The sequence below is a fragment of the Sciurus carolinensis genome, chromosome 11 (assembly GCF_902686445.1).
Source record: "Sciurus carolinensis chromosome 11, mSciCar1.2, whole genome shotgun sequence".
Taxonomy (NCBI): domain Eukaryota; kingdom Metazoa; phylum Chordata; class Mammalia; order Rodentia; family Sciuridae; genus Sciurus; species Sciurus carolinensis.
Window position 1 is genome coordinate 60,803,354 of NC_062223.1, and position 20,191 is coordinate 60,823,544.

The 20,191-nt window shown below is 33.3% G+C and overlaps 1 protein-coding gene across 20 annotated transcripts in view; it reads left to right on the forward strand.

Annotated features, from left to right (window-relative positions):
- The window catches only part of Sox6 (SRY-box transcription factor 6), a 556,749-nt gene that overhangs the window by 225,323 nt on the left and 311,235 nt on the right, over positions 1 to 20,191 (forward strand). For all 20 annotated transcript variants that reach the window (XM_047516550.1, XM_047516548.1, XM_047516547.1 and 17 more), the window contains one exon: positions 16,937 to 17,144. In XM_047516550.1, coding sequence (XP_047372506.1) covers positions 16,937 to 17,144 — 208 coding nt within the window. The remainder of the gene's footprint in view (positions 1 to 16,936; positions 17,145 to 20,191) is intronic.

Consider the following 20,191-nt stretch of genomic DNA (forward strand, 5'->3'; position numbering starts at 1 on the left):
GAAGACATAATTCATAAGGATGGTGGAGAGAATAGTTTAAGTAACGTACGCTTGGTAGGAACCTAATCAAGAATGAACAAAAAGTAAGATGGATTAGAGCAAGGAGAGGTGACAAGGGGGTAGACATACTCTGGCCAAATAATGACCCTAAGCAAGAGACAGAAGCTTTTTGTGCAAGAAGTTACTCTTGGTTGATTTCTGGGTGGGTCATAGAGATGTGGGTAAGGTACCAACAGTCTCTCTTTCAAAATATACAATGTGACAATAAGATTAACAGTGAGGCCTTATACACATGTGCACATGTACACTCACATGCATGCTTACATTGACAAAAATGGTATTATACACATCTGACTTTTGACTACTAGTCTAATTAAGTAGGCAGAACCATATTAGACCCTTAATCTTAGACTATACCAACTCCTTAGAAACCTATTTAAATTGTTTTAAAAATTTTCTAGAAGTTTTAAAATAAAAGATGCCAGTTATGCCCTTTGTTGTAATTGAAAGAAAACAATAATGGGAGTGCTGAGATGTTTAATAAATAACTATTGGGAACAATGCTTTCTTGCTTGCAAACAATTTTTACTCTCTGCTTCTGTTACTTTCAGTCCAATGAAGTTGCTAATCAGCTCTGGAGTGTTTTATGTCATTTTCTTGGATTCATAAAATTTCTGGTCTGAACTTTATACCATTTTTGAGAATGTATCTGTTGTCATTGTGTGATAACACAGTCCAGTAATTTTTAGTGAGGATAAAAGCTTTATCCATGCTTTATGTTGTGACAGACTTAGAAGATTTCTCATCTTGTTACTTTTTGAAAGATTTAAAAACTTAAATGAACCTCCCTAATTGTTGCGTGTGTGTGTGTGTGTGTGTGTGTGTGTGTGTGTGAGAGAGAGAGAGAGAGAGAGAGAGAGAGAGAGAGAGAGAGATTGATTTAGTAATTTAAAATGCTAGGCAGCACCCAAATGAAATTAATTTCCTTACTTTTATTGGGATTATAATTTAGAAAGTATAGTGAAAGCCACTAGTTCATCTAGTTCTAACTAGTTTCCAGTCTTAATGCCTAAGGTAAGATTTATGTGTCTCTTTTGTGGTACCTGATTCTTTTATGAAACCCTAGGAGAAAGCATTCATAAATTAGCAGGTTTAGACTTCTTGAGAAATTTAGTTTCTATTCTTCTAATTTTCAGATTTGGGAAACTGATTCAATTTAAGTAAAGTTCAAACCTAGGTTTCTCTTTTCTTTTTCTTTTTTTTCCTGGGAATTGAACCCAGGGGTGTTTTATCACTGGGCCACATCCCTTTATATTTTTTTATTTTGAGACAGGGTCTCACTAAGTTGCTGAGGGCCTGGTAAATTGCTGAAATTGACCTTAAACTTGTGGTGCTCCTGCCTCAGCCTCCTGAGTCACTGGGATTACAGGCATGTGCGACCATGCCCAGCTTCAAACCTAGGTTTCTGTTAACAAGTGAAAATGTCTGTCCTTGCCCTTGAGTCATCAGACAACATTCTCCAGGAAGCCCAATGGGGGGGATTTCCTATTTTCTATAAATTTGAAACTCAGCACACAGAACTGTAACCTTTTCAATCTATCTCAGAAATTTAGTGTCAGAAATAATTTGTTTACAATTTGAATTAAAAAGTAAAAGCATGTTTTATTGCATGCAGTTTGGCAAACTTGTTGCAGCCAGTGAAATAGAAAACTGGTGTTGTCTAGTGTTAACACATTAATAGCTTGTATAGTTTTCATACCATGATTATACACATTATTTCATTTCTGCTATTTTTTAAAAAAGTGTAATTTTAAAGAAGTTCCTCAAATCTGGCTGTCTACATTTTATAAAACAAGGATTACTGGTATGCTTCTTAGGAATATCTCAATGTTAACAGAATGGTGAATTATTTTATCTTTATTCTTAATGATATAATACACCTTTCTAAAGAAACATTTTAGAAAAGTTTTCCTCCTTACCTAGTATATTATCAAAACCTTTATCAAAGGTAGAAACATTAACATGCTCTGGAATATTTGGCTCTTCCCCCCTTGGGCATGAAGGAATCAGGTATGCATACTGATTAACCCACTACTTCAGTCATTAACATGTGATTATGTGGGCTGTATATTGAGCACCTGCCAAAAGGTAAAAATCCAGTACTTTGCTACATCTGTGCAATGACTTATATTTCTTTTGTATTTTGATAGTTATAGGAAAATCAGACCATGGTATATTTTTTTTCCAGTGTAATAAAATTGTGTATACAGAATGTCTTCAAGGAGATGGGATATGCCATGTTTATTTTTATTTTAATCTTTCAGAGTGTATGAGATCCAGTGACTGGAGTTTGCAGAGCACTGACTATAACATGAATCTCTTAATGAACTCCATCACTGACATTCACCTATAATTTATAGCATTCCTGCATGTTCACAAGGATTATCTTTTGTGGGATAGAGCCAATATTTCCCTAATTGTTTTCAGTTTCACGTGATACCTTTATGTTTCATAACTAATTCATTTCTTTCACTTATATGCTGCTGGTGTACATCTCATAGCGGTACTGCTCCTGTGGTTTGACTTTTCCTGTATGCTACCCATATGTAAATATTCCGGTGTGCCCAAAGTATAGCTTGGGGTTTATATAGCATTTCTGGACACAGGAGAAGTTGAGTTATAAAAATTATTTAAAGTAAGACTTGATTACTAATAGAAAATCTTAGGCAATCTCATCTAGTGTGAACAGTTTGAGTAGGACTCTTTTACTCAGTTTTTCTTATTCCTTTTTTCCCTTTTTTGTTTTATTGTGCTGGGGCTCAAACCACGGGTCTCACACATACTAAGCCAGTGCTCTACCACTGTGTTGGTTTTTATTTTTCTTGATGGATTAAAATGTCATTCAAATGTAGATTTTACTTTTAGATAAGCCTTTCTCAAAATTGTTCAATGTTAATCTGTGAAAGCCCATCTCAGGACACCAATAATTTTCTGATTAAAGTAGAACTCCACTAGCATGGTTTCAGGCCACAGGTGGGTCTGGCTAACATTTACTTTCTTCTACAGAATTCCTCCACACAATTCCTTGCCTTCCTTTCTGGGTACATCACTATAATGAAATATCATAACTGGAATAATGAAAAGTGAACATTTTTATAATGCTTCTAAGAAACATGTTGTAGAAAATAAAGTATATATTAAATAGTATACATTTACATGCTAATTTGAGCTTTTCATGATTAGAGCGAGATATGAATCTCAAGGTCCTTCTAGATCAGGATGAGTATGGTGATGACTATGATAGGCAGGATATTGCTTTGGGAAGAGGAAGCCAGGATTGTGTTTGCATCCATGAACAAATTGAGATCTACCTCTTTTAATTTAGAGAGGTTTGCTTTCCATAAAGGCAACTTTAATGTAATGCATTCTGCTTGCACCATTCATTGAGATAACATTGAAAGGGCTGTCTCTGATTATTGACTCAAACCACCTGCATCAAGCAGGAAAGACCCTACTCTGTTCCTTCCACAAACATGTTTAATCTTTCTCGAACACCTCTAATGAATGTGCCTTAATTACCTTAATATGCAAATTATCCCACTGTTTGATTGTCCTCTGCATTAAAAAGTTCTCCTTGCTTTCCAAGAGAAATGTAACCTTTTAAAAGAAGAGCAACTTCTAGGTATTATTCCTTTTGTTAATACAGGTCTCACTAAGATGGAATATTAATTTTTTTATAATATTAAACTTTTACGTATTATTTTGGTGTCACTACATTCCATAACCTGTAGGCATTATTTTTCTAGGTGATGCAAATTGAGTTCAATGATATATCTTTACATAAAGCACATTCTCAAATCCAAAGTATAAATTATAATCCTTTGCTAATAAAATTTTATAATCAGGTTGAAATTAGCAATGAATATTTATGCATTTCATTTACCTTTTTATATTTCATTAGCACCCTAGAAAATGGAAAAGCTTATTTAATAAAATGATTGGAAATTATTTTGTAAATGTTTCCTTTCATTATAATTTAACTCTGAATTGTTTCCTCTGTCAGGGTATTGAAAGTACCTTAAATCTAGTATTCTCAAATTTGTTAAACTTCTGAGAGGAAATATACCCTTATTCAAACATAAATAGATTATAGTGGTAAAAGAGAAGAGATTCATTTACTTAGAAACTTAATGAAGAATTATAATACATAGGCAACAGTTTTTTAAATTTAGGATTTTAAAAAATTTTTGCATAGGACTGAATTAGCTAATATTTAAAAAAAATTTTTTTAGTTGTTGATAGAGCTTTATTTTTAATTATTTATATATAGAACCGAGAATCAAACCCAGTGCCTCTACCACTGAGCCACAACCCTAGGCCTGAACTAGCTAATATAATGTAATCCTTGAACAAATTGAGAACATTTTACTCTTGAATTCAGTTAATATTAAGCCTTCAGCTGTATTAATTTACTTTGGTGTGTGCTTTTACTAAATGTACCTCTTTTATTTTTTTTTTCTCTTACTGACGTATTTTGTTTGTATTTTGATAATAGTTTATTTTGCATTCTGTAACTTGAAGGTTAAAGTTCAACTCTTTTTGGCTAATCTGATTAAAAAAATAGGTCAAGGAAGGAATCTTAGTGTTTTACTATTTGGAAGATAAGAGAAAAAATAAAAATTCTTGCCTTTTTGTTCACTTGCAGAGAGTATGCATGGGCTGTGTGATTTTAACTGAGTCATTAGTCCAAGGCTGTGTGTTACCTTCAGGTAGGGAAGTGTAGAGCATGTAGACATTGGGGCCCCTGTTGGCAAAATTAGACTTCTAAATTGCTGCTTTATGTTAAATTGGTGACATTTTGTACCTTGTTTCCTTGTTCTCTGAAATGCAAAATACAGGTAGGTAAGTGGATAGATAAGCACTATCACCTCTAGGGAATCATTTTTGTCTTTCTGTACTTGTTCTAGTTGTAAAAACAAATGAGAGAGCTAGAGATGTTATTTATATTTTTTCTAGTTGATCAAGAGTTTTCGTGAAGACTATCATATTTATTTGACATTTTAGAAGGAAATTTGAAGGCTTTCATGGTGAAATCCTCAAAATTGGGAATTTTACTGGACAAGATCCAGTAGAGAGAGATTGTTGAGCTCACAGATTAGTCCTGAAACGGTGTGTGATATTTGAAGCAGTCTGTCTAGCTTGGCCACAGAAGGACTTTCTTCTTCATGGAATAGCACCTCCATTAAGGAATAACAGGATTTGACTAGTCTTGTTTGGTCTCTGGTACTTTGTAATGATAAGATTTGTGAAGTATGGAGAACATACCCTGAGGGGCTGGGGTGTGGCTCAGTGGCAGAGCATTTGCCTAGCTGCTGAGGCACTGTGAGGCACTGGGTTCCATCTTCAGCATCACATAACAAAATAAAGGCATTCTGTCCATCTACAACTATAAAAACAAAACAAAACAAACAACAAATAAAAAATCCTGAGAGGTTTCTTTCATTTAAAGTACACTAGTTGCCTTGCTGGTTATATAACAACAAACGGTTGTTCTTATAAGTACACTGGTATCTCTCAAATTAGGAAGAACAGAAAAGAGCTGCAAAAGGAGGAGGTCATGAGGAAAACTGCCTTAACACTAGAGTAAGTAGCTGTCCTTTAAGAAAAACTATGGGATCTTGATCTCCATGCATAGAAACTTTGCTCTGTAAGAACTTGTCCAACATCTCCAACTTCTGCATAATCCTTTTCTTCCAATGCCTTAAATTGTAAAAAAAAAAAAAAAAAAAAAAAAAAAATCCTTTTGTTCATTGGAAATATTTTTGCTGGAGTTACATAGAGGGAGCATAAGTTAGAGGAAAGGATGTTACCTGTACTCTCTTTGCCACTGATTTACTGTGTGATCTAGGAAAGTCACTCAATATCACATGACTTCAGTTTTCTCATCTTAAAAATGGAAGATCTGAAATATAATCACCAAGTCTCTTGCCACTTCTAACTTTCCTGGTTTCAAGGTTAAAATTGTTTAAGCCAATTTAGCCTACCCTGGTAGTATTGTTTAGGTAGAATATCATCTATATTTTAGTTTTGAGTAATTATAAATGTCCAAATGAAAATGACTGCCTGAGTTAGAAGGCACATGAATGAGCTTATAGCTGAACTTTGATACAACTCTGCTTCAGGTGCTGAGGAATTCACTATTAGGCTTGCCTGCTTTAATGTTCTTAGGTCCCACTTTCAAAAAACTGTATTCTCATCTTTGAACTCTGTCTCATGGCATTAGATCTTTATACACAGTATCCCTAAGGCAGTTACAGTGTGTCTCAATTCTTGTTGTTCAGACAATATTGAGTCCATTCAGTTTAGAGGGAACCACTCTTTAAGAGAGAAATGAGAATACACTCAGACTAGAATGACCAGAATGGCTCAACTATGTCTTATGAGGAAGAAATGAAGAAAACTGGGATATTTTCCCCAGGGAGGAAAAAAAAAAAAAAAAAAGAAAAGAAAAGAGATACAAAGGTACTATAATAACTGTGTTTTGGTATTGCAGGGGTTACCACTATGAATGTTTCCATGGAATAGAACGATAGGTTGAAATAGATTTGATATTCTTATAAATAGGAGTTTTTGTCAACCCTTTAGAAATGGAATAGCCTACTTTGGGAGGTGCTGAATTCTCTACAAGTGGAGGTGTTTACAGGGAGGCCAAAAGTCACTTGTTAGGGCTGTTCCCCACTGCTCTCATGATTTCATGAGCACTTATTATGCAACAGACGCTGTTTGAAGTATTTTATTTTTACTCATACATTTAACCCTCTTAACTCTCTGAGGTGTAGTTTCTTTAGTCCTGGAATTTAAACTGGAAAATCTGGCCTTGATTGCCTATACTTTGTTAACTACTTTATTATTATATCTTCTCTTGCACAGGATTTAAGGGCTACATGGGTTCGAACAACTTTGAATCTTGAGATTCTGGTTTTTCTATGTATGTGAGTTTGATTGTATATTGGAATACACTGTAACTGTTTTATGTGCTTATCTTAACAATTTGGGGACTTAAAATTTTTTTTCTGTATTCTGTTCAGTATATTTATTTCTGTTTATTAAAAATCACAATAATGAGGTCAATAAGAAAACTTTTGGGTTTGTGATTTTTTTCTGTGAATTAAGATCATGTTTTTTAAACAGCAGCTTTTTTTTATACTTTAGGAATCATGACACTTTTGGAGATATTGGTAGCAGATCTATTTTCTGATACATTCACAAATAATTTTACTGCTATTAAACCATACAGTAATAGTGACAAGTGACATAATTTTATGCCAACATTGAAGATGATAAGCAAATCTAATATATTCAAGCAAATATCAGTTTTAAAAAAAAGGCATACATTTTTGTTTTACCATTAGAACAAGTGATACTTTTGTCATGAATCATCTGTTGGCAATTAGAATCAAATTCAGCATTTTCATTTATGTAAGTTTCTTTTACCCAATACTTTTCTTTAAAATATATCACTTTAAATAAAAAACATACTTTTTCCTCTCAGAGAGAACCTGTAAATTAGCAACTTAGTCTTCAATGTATTAAAAAAGGTTAGATTTCCTTTGCTAGCAAAAAGTTCCTGGAATCTAGATTAGGTAAATCTTCTCAGTCAGTCAATAACACTGTATTGTAAGACCTCTTTTATAGTATAGTTGGCAGGTAATTTTTGTTTCATTAAAAAAAGTTGTTTAAAGTAGAGGATCACAAAATATAGTGCACAGTATGTAATATAACAATATAATATATTAAATATATGTAAATTATGTAATATAACTTGAACACTCTATTGAAACATCATCTGCCTTGGCAGAGAAGATTGATCATTGATATGGTTGAGTGGCCAAAACAAAAACAACTTTTAGTTGATTTTATTATTGTTTTTAACTTCTTTGTAGTCATTGCATCCCCTTAATTTATTTCCTCTACCCAAAGAATACCAAGAACATTCTTTAAGAAACTTTGGCTTATTGCTCATTTTAGTGAGAGTATGGAATCATGGCATGTCTCAGCAGGAGAGTGTTAGAGCAAACCCATTTAAGGATTTGGGCTTACCTTGAATGGTTTTGGGTAGGGGTCTAATGTAATAGAAGTTTGCTGTAGACTGGGTCAGAAGTCAAGGACAAATCTAAGAGTATCTTAATAAACCAACCTTTAGGGAAAGTGGACTAGAGTGAGGATATAATTGGAAAGTCTACAATTAAAATGGAAATCAAAACACCATACAATGCAATAAGAATGGATATATTTAAATCAGTCTTGCTAATGGGTGAGAGAGGCTAATATCCTGTTGCTACAATTAAATTGGGCAGCCAGTAGAGTAATTGATTCATGCAGCTCCTTCGACCATTTCCCAGTCATTTCTCTCAACTTCAAGGACTTCTACCTGTACATGGATTTCAACACCCATTACAACAGGCAAAATTCTATTTCTGACCCATGCTTTCCAAATCCCAATTCCTGGCATCTTAGCTTAACTTTTAAAACCCCAACCCCAAAGCTCTCTTCTTCTTGCAGTATGGCTGTCCATCTACATTCCTGGTCTAGGTGTGGTTGACAAGTCAGATGAATCAGAGCCTAGTATACTGTAGCTGCTCTTGGACAGACTGGAGATTATCCATATGGAGATAGGATAAATGGGACTTGATAGCATTCCTAGGAAAAGCTAATTACAAATGCTAAGTTTTCTGGAGCTCTGTGAGGAGCCAGATCTTAATGAAATTACTTTGGAATAAATATTGATAATGAAGAGAATAATGTAGTTTTTACTTCAATTATGAATTTGAATAAAAACCTAGAATAGTGCCAATGCTTATTATGACATTATTTACAGAATTGAAAATTGAAATAAAGGTTAACTGGACAAGATACATTTGAATTTAATAGTAATAAGAATTGCTATCAATTACTGAATATTTAGTGCTAGATGCTTTACTAATTGATTTACGTGATTAATTTCTCACAGTGGCTATTTGAGAATAAAAAGGCAACTCCTATCCACCTGACTATGGGCAAGCCTTGGTAAATCACTATTGAATAGAATGTGATGACACACAATATTATTTCCTGGGCTAGTTTACAACAGAGATGCTACTTTCCCTTTGATTCTCCTTGGGACATGTACCTTTGGAGCCCTTTGGAGCCCTGATCCATCATGTACAGTAGTCTAGCTACTCTTAAACTAACATACTGGAGAGAAGAGGCCATGGAGAGAGATCACATACAAATAGAGGAATATATCCACAAAACTAGTTATTCCAGCTCAGAACTCTTGAGGTATTCCCAGCCCAGGCATCACATCTGAGTAAAGCAGCCTTTGAAATGACCCAACCTCTATCACAGACTTGACTGCGACCTTATGAAGAAGCATGAGACAAAACTAGCAAATTCTGATGCTCCCAAATTTCTTACCCTCAGAAATATTTAAGGATAATAATTTATGATGTTTTAAGTCCTTTGTTTTGGATTTATTTGTTATACAATAATAGGTACTTCTTGGTAATTTTTGGATTAGAATTAATAGCAAAGTACTGTCTGAAAGTAGATAAAACTCCTTTCTAGAAATATAAGAGAACAAGAAGATTTAGAAGGTAGGTGTGTTGGGAATTATGACATCTTTTACTGTTCAGATTTTACTGATATTTTTTATAGGACCCATGGAATATAAAATTAGATTTGGTGTCAGAAAACTTGCATTTAGATTTTAGCTCTTCCAGTTCTACCTGTGTGACATGGGTAGACTTAGACTTGCTGAATATTATTTTAATTCCTGCTGAAAATGAAGATGTAGAACTTGTTTATAATTGTTTGTGACATATTTTTAGAGTGATAACCAGAGATAGGAGTGTGTCAGAGTAGAGTAACAAAAGGTCTGGAAAGCATGTCAGATGAGAAATAGGTATAGAAAGTGGAGTAGTTTCACCTAGAAAGACTTATTAATTTGATCTTTTCCTCAAGATATTTGAAAAACTGTAATATGGAAGAGGAAATAGATTGATTTTGTGCATTTTTGAATGAAATAAGAAACAAGGTGTTATGATTATAAATTTCTTAGTCTGTTCATACTACCATAACAAAATACCATGGACTGTAAATTTTAATCAATAGAAACCTACTTCATTCAGAAGGTTGGTGCTAAGGTTTGTTTAAGTGGCCCCAAAGACCCATGTATCCCCCAGCTCATGGGAGTTGGTGGAACTTTTGGAAGGTGGAGGCCAGTGGAGGTTTTGTTATTGGGGGACATGCCCTTAAAAAAGAATTATTGGATTCTGGTATCATACATCCTTCTCTTCCTCTTCTTCCTCTTCTTCTCCTTCCCCCTGCCGCCACACACACACACACAGTGGCCATGAGGTAATGGGCTTCCTCCCCAATGCTCTCTTGCCATGATACGTTTCCATGGGTTCAAACCAGCAGAGCTAATAGGTCACAGACTGAAATCTCTAAAACTGTAGGCCAAAATAAACCCTTCTTCCTTACACATTGATTTATCTCAGGTATTTGTTACAGCAATGGAGAACTGATTAACTAACATATTGGGATGTCTAAGATCAAGGTACTGGCAGGTTTGAAGTGTGATGAGGACCTGGTCTCTACTTCTAGGTTGGTACTTATTGCTGCATTCTCCAGGGGGCCAACAAGTTGTGATTTTACATGTGGAAAGGGTAGAAGGACAAAAGGGCCTAACTAGTTGTCTCTGGCCTTCTTATAAGGTCACCATTCCCATTCATGAAGGCTCTATCTTCATGACTTAAACATTATCCAAAGGCCTCACCTCTTAATACTGTCACATTTGGTCTTAGGTCCAACATATGAATTGGAGGGGACACATATATTAATATCATAGCAATAAGGATCTACAATTTAGGAAATAATAAGGATTCTCTTATTAAGAGATTTATTGAAAAATAACTAGATCCTTCAACTGTGAAAATTGAAGGAAAAAACCTTGTTTTTTCTGGATTTGGTACAGGAGGACTGTTGTATATGAACTCTTTAGACATTCTCAAAACGGTCAAACTTCATTCTCTTAAATTACTCTCTTTTTCTGTTTCTCTCAAGTATCTGTTTATAAAGTGACTTTTTATTCTTCCTTATTACATAAGGAATATGTAATGAGGAAAAATTAGAAAACACACATAAGCAAAAAAAGGAAATTAAAATTACCAACTATCATACCACCATTTAGAAACCACAATAAATATTTTGGTACATATTTTTCCAATTTGGGTATATGTGTGGGGGGCTATTAGAATTTATCCTTATGCACACACACAGAATAATTGATGTAATACTCTAAATATTACAGATATACCTTTTTCCATTTAATACATCTTTCTTTGTGAATAAATTATTTCTACATTTTTGTATCCATATTTGATTCTGAAAATTATATATATTTTCTGATTAAAATAATTATTTATGATATGATATTCACAATGGAGAACTTCAAAAGGAAAGACAAAATTATTATCCCAACATTCAGATGACCATTAACATTTTGTTGGTTTCTTTTCTTCTCTACATATGTTTTCCTAGTTTTTCCCTTAATCTCTCTCTCTCTATATATATATCTATATATCTATATATCTATCTATCTATATATATATATATATACACACATATATATACCCATTTAAGGGAAAATATACATATATATAGAGAGAGAGAAACTTTTTCACTAACATAATTTTTCATTCATAACAAATTGTGAATATTGCTCTGTCATTAAATTTTCTGCAAATATGTTACTTTTAGTAATTTCAAAGTGTTCCATTATGTGGATAAAACATAATACCCTCAGATAATCTCTATAATAGGATATGGAGATTGCCTTTAATTATTCATCATGATAAACATCACTGTATTCAACATATACAACATTTTTATTGGTGTTCATAATTTTACAAAATAGTGGGATTTGTTGTGATATATTTGTATATACACTTACATAATTTGGTCAATTTTATTGCCTAGTGCCTCCTCTTTTCCTTTCCTCCTTCCTCCCCCCATTTCTAGCCTCTAGTGTACTGATCTCTCTTCTGTTTTCATGAAATCCACCCCCTCCTGTTTTTTCTCCCTGACTTTCACATATGAGAGGAAACATATGACCCTTCACTTTCTGAGCTTGGCTTATTTCACTTAAGATGATGTTCTCCAGTTTCATACATTTTCCTGAAAATGACATAATTTAGTTCTTCTTTGTGGCTTTGTAAAACTCCACTGAGTATATAGCACATTTTCTTTCTCCATTAATGTGATGATGGACAGCTAGGCTGGTTTCAAAACTTGACTATTGGGAACTGCACTGATATAAACATGGATATGCATGTATCATTATAGTAAGCTAACTTTAGTTCTTTTGAATAAATACTGAGAAGTGCTATAGTTGGGTCATACCATGGTTTTAAGTTTCTTGAGGAAACTTTTTTCTGATTTCCATAATAGTTTTAGTAATTTACAGTCCTACCAACACTGTGTAAGTCTTCCTTTTTCCCCATATCCTTGCCAGCATTTATTATTATTTGTATTCTTGATTATTGCCATTCTTATTGGAGTGAGATGAAATCTCAGTGTAGCTTTGTTTTGCATTTCCTTGATTGCTAAGGATACAGCATTGTTTTTAATGACCATGTAGTATTCCATTGTGTAGCTATATCATCTATAACTTATATTTAAATATCTCAGTTCTAAATATTTTGCTTAAATAATCCTGTCACTGTTAAAGAAAATCTTTCCCCATGGCTTTAATTTTTTAAATTATTTTTGACATATCTGTTGAGTAGTTGCTTAAGGTTTATCAGCCCTCAACACACTGTTTCTCTTATGTTTTGGAGGTATATAAAAGAAGTATAAGACATGAAACCAAATCTCCAAGAACAAAAATTTAGTGGCAAATATAATGATAACATGTATAATAGTAATAATTTGTTCTAGTATATAATTAAATGCCAAATGCATGTTAATGATTAAGTGCTTTGATATGTAGTTTGGAGAGTACCAGAATAGCAAGGCCCATTTAGTCAGGAAGGGCTTTAAGGGTGAAATGCAGTTTGATTTGAACTTTGTAAAGTGGGCTGGGTTTCTAATCAAAGAGGATGTAGGACATTCCTGGGAAAAGGAAAGACACACAAAAGCTCAAGAATTCGAGTAATTTCAATATCTTCTCAGTACCACTGGAAGGCTATTTAGGTTTAAAGTTCTTTCAGTGCCACTGCTGAGCAATCAGTTTTGAATAACAATTCTGAAAATTCAGAACAATATTTTAAATTTGTTGTTTTCTGGTGTCTACCTTGTATAATTAAACTTCTTGATTTGTGAAAATTGCTTTTTCTTTTCTAAAACTAATGGACTTTTTTTGTACTACTGTGTCTTTTCAATCATCTGCATATAGTTTATATACCATGTTCGATTTCCAATGAAGTGCCCTTTCAATTATCTGAATCAACATTGTCTTAGTCCTTATATTGGGACTGGGATTCTTTTCAATATTATTTTTGAAAATATTTTTACTGGTTTGGTGAGGGCATTTAGGTTAGGGTCTGAAAAGAAAACAAATTTATAGTAAGTTTCCTTTGCTTATTAACTCCATTCACCTTGCACTCTGCTTTTTGTATTGTTCATGTGTTCAGTCATGCAATGTAGTGGTTGTTTTCAAAAAGATGGAAAGAGAAGTAATCTCTTGTATGTGATTTTTTGAAATCACAACTAGCTAGGTTTCTTGAAAAATTCCCTAGATGATATCCACATTATAACATAAGGCAAACACATTTATTTTATTGTCTTCTTAGGAAGCAGTGTTCCCTAAAGTGAGGTCAGGACCTGTGGATCAGAACCACTAGGATTGTGCATCAATATTCATCTTCCTGGTCTCCATCACTGGGGCAGTTAGCGGTTAGGAGGGGGTGAGGGAATCTGCATTTTATCACACCTGCCAGGTAGTTCTACATATTGAAATCTGAGAACCACTACTTCAGGGAAGTGTCTCAAAAATTTTCACAGCTGTGCTGCAGTGATCAAAACTTGATAGTTATTATCATTGGACATTTGCCTCAATGGGTGGTGTCATAGGACCTGTTTTGTTTTTAGAAAATTGTAAACTAAGCTGGACTTTTTTCTTAAGAAAATTTATTTTAAAATTATATAACCCCCTAAATAGGGAAACCCCCCTAGAAATCATTTAATAAGTTCATTTTTTAAAATTTGGGATTATTAACCTCATATCAGACATTAATTTATTATAAGTATATTGATTTATGTGCTATTTTTACTCATATAAATTGCTCATAAGGTCTCTATTCATGAAAGACCAATATTAAGTTTTCCCCGTTCCATTGTTCCTGAGGATAGTATAAGATGACTTATATAACCTAAACCATTCATGGTTTTATTTACTGCCTATGTTTGTGCTTTGGTAGCACATTGCAAATAGTTCTTGTGACTTAGGGAAATCATGACTTTTCAGCCTCTTTCTCTCTGTACTCCATTGCTGAGCCATTTTGCACAGATTATGGGGCTGAAAACAATGTGGGTCATCGTTTGCAATGAGGAACCTGTGGTTACTGTCTGTAGTGCAGGATGGCAATGACCACATTTTCATGAGTAAAAGAACAAGGAACATAGTCCAAGAAATAAGTGACAAATGAGTATGTAAGATTGAAATTAATAGTGATAGAAAAAAAATGATAATATATGGAGCTGAATACCCTAGGATCACCTAAAGTTGTTACCTCAGCTGGAGAGCCTCTCCTATTGACTCTCAACTTGTGTTTGGGAACTATGGGAAAATCTTCATTATGGTCAATGGTCAGTCATTTGTACGTAACCACTTCCACATTCTACTGTTTTGACTTGGTCTTTATTCCCTTAACTTGAGTCAATTAAAAATTTTTTTTGAGTTATGATGTATAAATAATTTGCATTTGAAAAGAAAGTAATTAAAGCATAATTGATCAAATACTAATTATGGACACATAAAATTCTCAGTCATTTATGTGATACGGACTTTATTCAGGTCAAAATGGCATTGACAAAGTGTTCATTTATCAAAGTAGAGAAGCCATGTACTAGCCATGACTGGCATCTAAAGGGAGGGACCCCTTTGCCTTACTCCACAGAATTATTGTAAACATGACATGATGTAAAACATCTTCCTTGAGGGAAGAAATAGATCTAGGAATAAGGTAAAGAGGACCTCTCTTTCTTGCCCTGCCCCATTTAATGTATCCTGCTTATTTCAGCACAAATGTATTGTTCTCTGTTCTCTGAGTTGCTCTGTTCTAGGTGTTATGCTAGCAGTAAAAATGAAGAGATGAAGATTTTGGCTTACAATATTTTTAATAGCTTTTTATTGTGATTAATACACATACAACACAATTTAATGTGTATAATTCAGTGGTTTTTAGGATATTCACAGGGTTCACAATATTTTATTTAGTTTGAGGCTCACATCAACATTTTTAAATTCACACAATTCTTCATGTCCAGAGTAAAGAAAAATTTCTTAGGCCCATTTTTAGATCTGTTCCTTCTTTCAAAATAATAGTACCTACCATTTATTAAACACCAACTCAGCACTGTGCCCGGGGGCTTTGCAAATGTTCTCTCATTCATGTACTCCCAATAACCTTGAAAAGAATTTCATTCCATAATGACAATAATACATAAATACCTAACATTTATATCACTCTCTCTATATCTATCTATCTATCTATCTATCTATCTATCTATCTATCTATGGAAGCTTACTTCTCTAGATTCCATGTTCCTTCTCTCCCCCTTTCCCACTTGTTGTCAATTCTAACATTTGCCTCATGCTCTTTCTTCTTGTTTTTGAAGCTTGATGGACTTTTTCATGAAGGAGAGGGAGGAATGATTAGAATTTGGAAGCTTTTGAAGACTAGATGCTTTATTTCACAACAGAATTTTGATTTTGTTTTATTTTTTAATAGGAGAGGATACCTCTGTGCAAACAGATAAGGTGAATGTAAAACTACTGAAGGGCTATGGCCAAGTAATAGTTGCTTCCAGCACTCAGTTCTCAGTTAGAGAGATATAAAAGCATTTATTTCTAGAAATTAGGTGTTTCTTATTTTCAGTCTAAGGTTTGCTTTTCCTCCTCAGATCTAATGCTCTTACCAGTTAGCTAACTTGTCTGTGCTGTGAAGTCATTCCTGTGCAAATCTTTCTATAATAAATTACCTTCTTATTAAAAAAGAAGTTTATAAATGTCATAGGAAAAAGATTTTATGTGCTGAAGTATCAGTGTAAGAGTAAGGAATAGAAAGAGGTTTCCATAACTTTGGACAGTGCATAACTTTAAATTAATGTTTCCCTTCAAACTCCAGAAAACAAAAATATTCACGTTGACTAACTTTCTGGCACTAATTTATATGTTTTCTATATTTTATATAATGAACATTGGATTCTGGAGCTAACTTTTCTACTGGTTTTAAATTAAAGGAAAACATTTTGTGATCTACATATACATTTTTTTTAGGCTGTGGGAAAAGCATTGCTAATAAAAGCACTCAAATGAAAGAAAAAACTTTAGCAATCCTAATACTTATTCACTGAATCTAACTTGTTTAAAATGAAGAGTGTAAATGAGTAAGAAGTTGATTTATCCATTTTGAACCACTTAGGCTGCTTTATCATTTCAAAAATTAAGTATTTTGAATCTGCAATTTCTTCATTAAAGTTTAGAATTGTTTAATCAGAATTGTATATTTTATTTCTCCTACTAAGTTAGCTGTTATATTTTCTTTATTTTAGTTTATATATTTTATTTGTCCCACCCAGCATGTACTATCTTTATGAGTTTAGGATTTTTCTCCAATATTATGTAAAGAAACCCATGTTCTAATGGCTTTATTTTATTTCATTTTTCTAGGAGTCAGAGAATAATAAAATATGTTCCCTATATTCCTTCCGAAATACCTCTACCTCACCACATAAGCCTGACGAAGGGAGTCGGGACCGCGAGATAATGACCAGTGTTACTTTTGGAACCCCAGAACGCCGCAAAGGGAGCCTTGCCGATGTGGTGGACACACTGAAACAGAAGAAGCTTGAGGAAATGACTCGGACTGAACAAGAGGGTATGTGTAGACTTAACTGTTGGGCTTTTTTTTTAAAGATTCTAGGCCTTAAAAAAACGAGTGCAATTCCAAAGGCCAGAGAAGTGCATAATTGGCATTAGCTAGGAAAAAGTTATTCAGAAGTTACCATGGTGATGGCAGATTGTAAACCATTAGGAGTACCAAGCAGATACCTCTGTTTTTCTAAAACTTTGTACATTTTGTTTGGTTCTTATAATAAAAAAACTCAAGATTCTAAACTGACGATAAGCATCACTGTGGAAAAAGGGAGTGAGTGAAATTTCTCAACTTTTCAATTTTTTTCCTCTCTTGTTTCCTTTTGGCAGATAGTGTTTATGAAAATATCAACAGTTTCAAAAGCAAATTTTTTTTTCTAATTTAGTTCTCTTTAATCGTAGATTATATTGTAAATTTATAAATGTTATTTTTACTTCCAAAATTGGAGAGTTGAAGGCTTCTAATATTGTTAAAACTGAAAGTTCAAAGGTGATTGCTTTGACATGTGACATCTGCTACCACATTGCTCATTTACCTTCTCCACTCTGCACAAGAGTCTCAGGTTCACCCAGGTCCTAGAAAACATGTGAAAGAATATTTCCAACAATATTTCTAAACAAAACAAGTAAAGTCTAAGTTATTGCTATACTATGAATGCTTTTTCATTTTATGCAAAGATTTTATGCCTTAAGACGTAGGGTAATTCATGGCCCTGGATTTATTACTAGCTTTGAAGTTGAATCCAGACCTCTGTGACATTATAGGAACTTTGGGATTTGATATAAGAGAATTTTTCTTAGAACAACTTAATTTTACTCCTTTAATGGCTCAAAAGTCTAGGTTTCAAATTCATTTTTGTTAAAGTCTTTCTAAAATGTATTCCGTTTCCTTGTTTTTATTAACCAGATTATTTGGCACAAATGTAAATATTATTTGATTACTGAGAGTCATGATGCAGAATAGAAACAGTAATACTCATCTAACAATTATGTATCCTTGAGTATGTTAAGTCTCTTTGAGCCACAAAATTTAAAATTTGGTATAGTACTAATACCCCATTTGGCAACTCAGACATTATGAGAATTAACTTCAATAATAAATATAAAAGTTTCTTGTGAACTGTAAACTATATGAATTGAAGATATTGATGATTGTTGTGTTATGCCAATTGTTTTACTATGCTTTAATGTAATAGTTAACCCTTGGGATCTTTGAGATGATTATAACTGTTTGACTTTATACTTATTTCTCTGCAATTTTGAAACTGTAGAATTCTTGTGTTTCCTTCAGACATACATACATATATTGAATGTACATCTATCTATCTATCTATCTATCTATCTATCTATCTATCTATCTATATCTTGTGTGTGTATGCATGTGCTGGTTTCTTCTTCAATATCAGGTTGCAGGTTACTTCTTGCATAGTTGTGAATAATTTCTGATTTGTTCCTTTCATTCATCTGTAGATTTTGAAGTTAGATAATCAGGGCATTTGGAACTATATTTAAAATATGAACAAATGTGTTCCAGATGAGTTGCTGAAAGATTCTGGATAATATACATGATCTTTAGTGTATGAACTTCATGCTGACTCTTCTGCCTTTTCAGAGACTTTGTTTTTCTAATTCTTGACTGTGTTCTGAATCATTCAATATGCCTGATCAAAAAAATCTCTGAATAAGTGAGATTGTTAAATTAGTTTTAATTGTGATTCACCAAAATTTGATATGTAATTAGTTATATATATAACTAGAAAAGTAGTTATATAAGTAGGTAGTTTTCAGAATGCCCCAGAGAGATTTTTAATGTAAAAAATATTTTGGTGTGTGATGATTTTTTCTTTTAATACTTGGGAATTTTAAAATAAATTTTCTTGCCAGTAGTGGTTCATTTTCTCTTCTTCCTCTTCTTACCATCAGTTATAGTTGATTTTGTCTAAGAGAACTTTAAGACAAGACTGTTTAAGAGTTCTTTATCACTTTATTACCACTAGCAAAAATTGTTTTTGTACATACTTTACAGATTTCTTATTTTTTGCAGTAATATGTTTTAGACTTTAGAAATTCAGGCGTTTTTAGTGTATATTATCATACATAATATATACTAGAAAGCATGATCATCAGATTTAGTAATCCCACAAATTCTAGAGGAACAGTGAATATAATGTATGCAAGACACAAAATTCAAAAAGTTTCGTAAAACTGGTAATACAACTTAAAAACAATCTATAAAGATACAATTTAATAGATTTTATTATCAAGTCCAGAGTGTGAGCAGAACCCCCAGCTGTGCAAGTAATTACTGCAGGAAATTCAAATAGCAGCCATATGAGTGAAAATAACAACCTTATGAGTTTTAGGTGTCAGAAAGCACAATGGGATCAGCAGGGTAAACACTGCCAAAATGTTGCCAATGCTAGTTAGAATTAGCAATATTAGAAGTATGGCATGTGGTATTCAAGAGATGGTGTCCCTGCTCTATAGAATGTATCCGAAGTATCGTGTTGAGTTCAGAATTACCTCACTAAGATTCAAAAACTTTGTAATAGTCTCAGAGAACAATTGACATAATCAAAGACATAAAATTACATAATAAGAGGAATGGTTGAAGGAACTAGTAATATTAATACCAGAGAAAAGAATACCAAGGATGACATGATAGTATCTTTAAGATTACAGTCACATGGAGGAGGGATGGGTTTATTCTAACTCCCTGGGGATAGAAAGCAAAGCAATGACAAGTTGCAAGCGACCTGATTATGGTTAATAACAAGACCAACTATCTAACAGTTGTAGGCGTCCGTATGACAGTCTTCATTGGGAGATAATAAATAAAATAAAAGATCTCTACAGAGATCTCTGTTTCGAGTTATGCAGCAATCTCAGTTGTCATTTTAATAGGGCTAAGACTATGAATTTTTATGAGCAATATTTTTTTTTTGTACCTGAGATTGAACCAGGGATGCTTAATCACTGAACCATATCCCTAGCCCTTTTTTATATATTTTATTTTGAGACAGAGTTTTGCCAAGTTGTTCGGGACCTCAT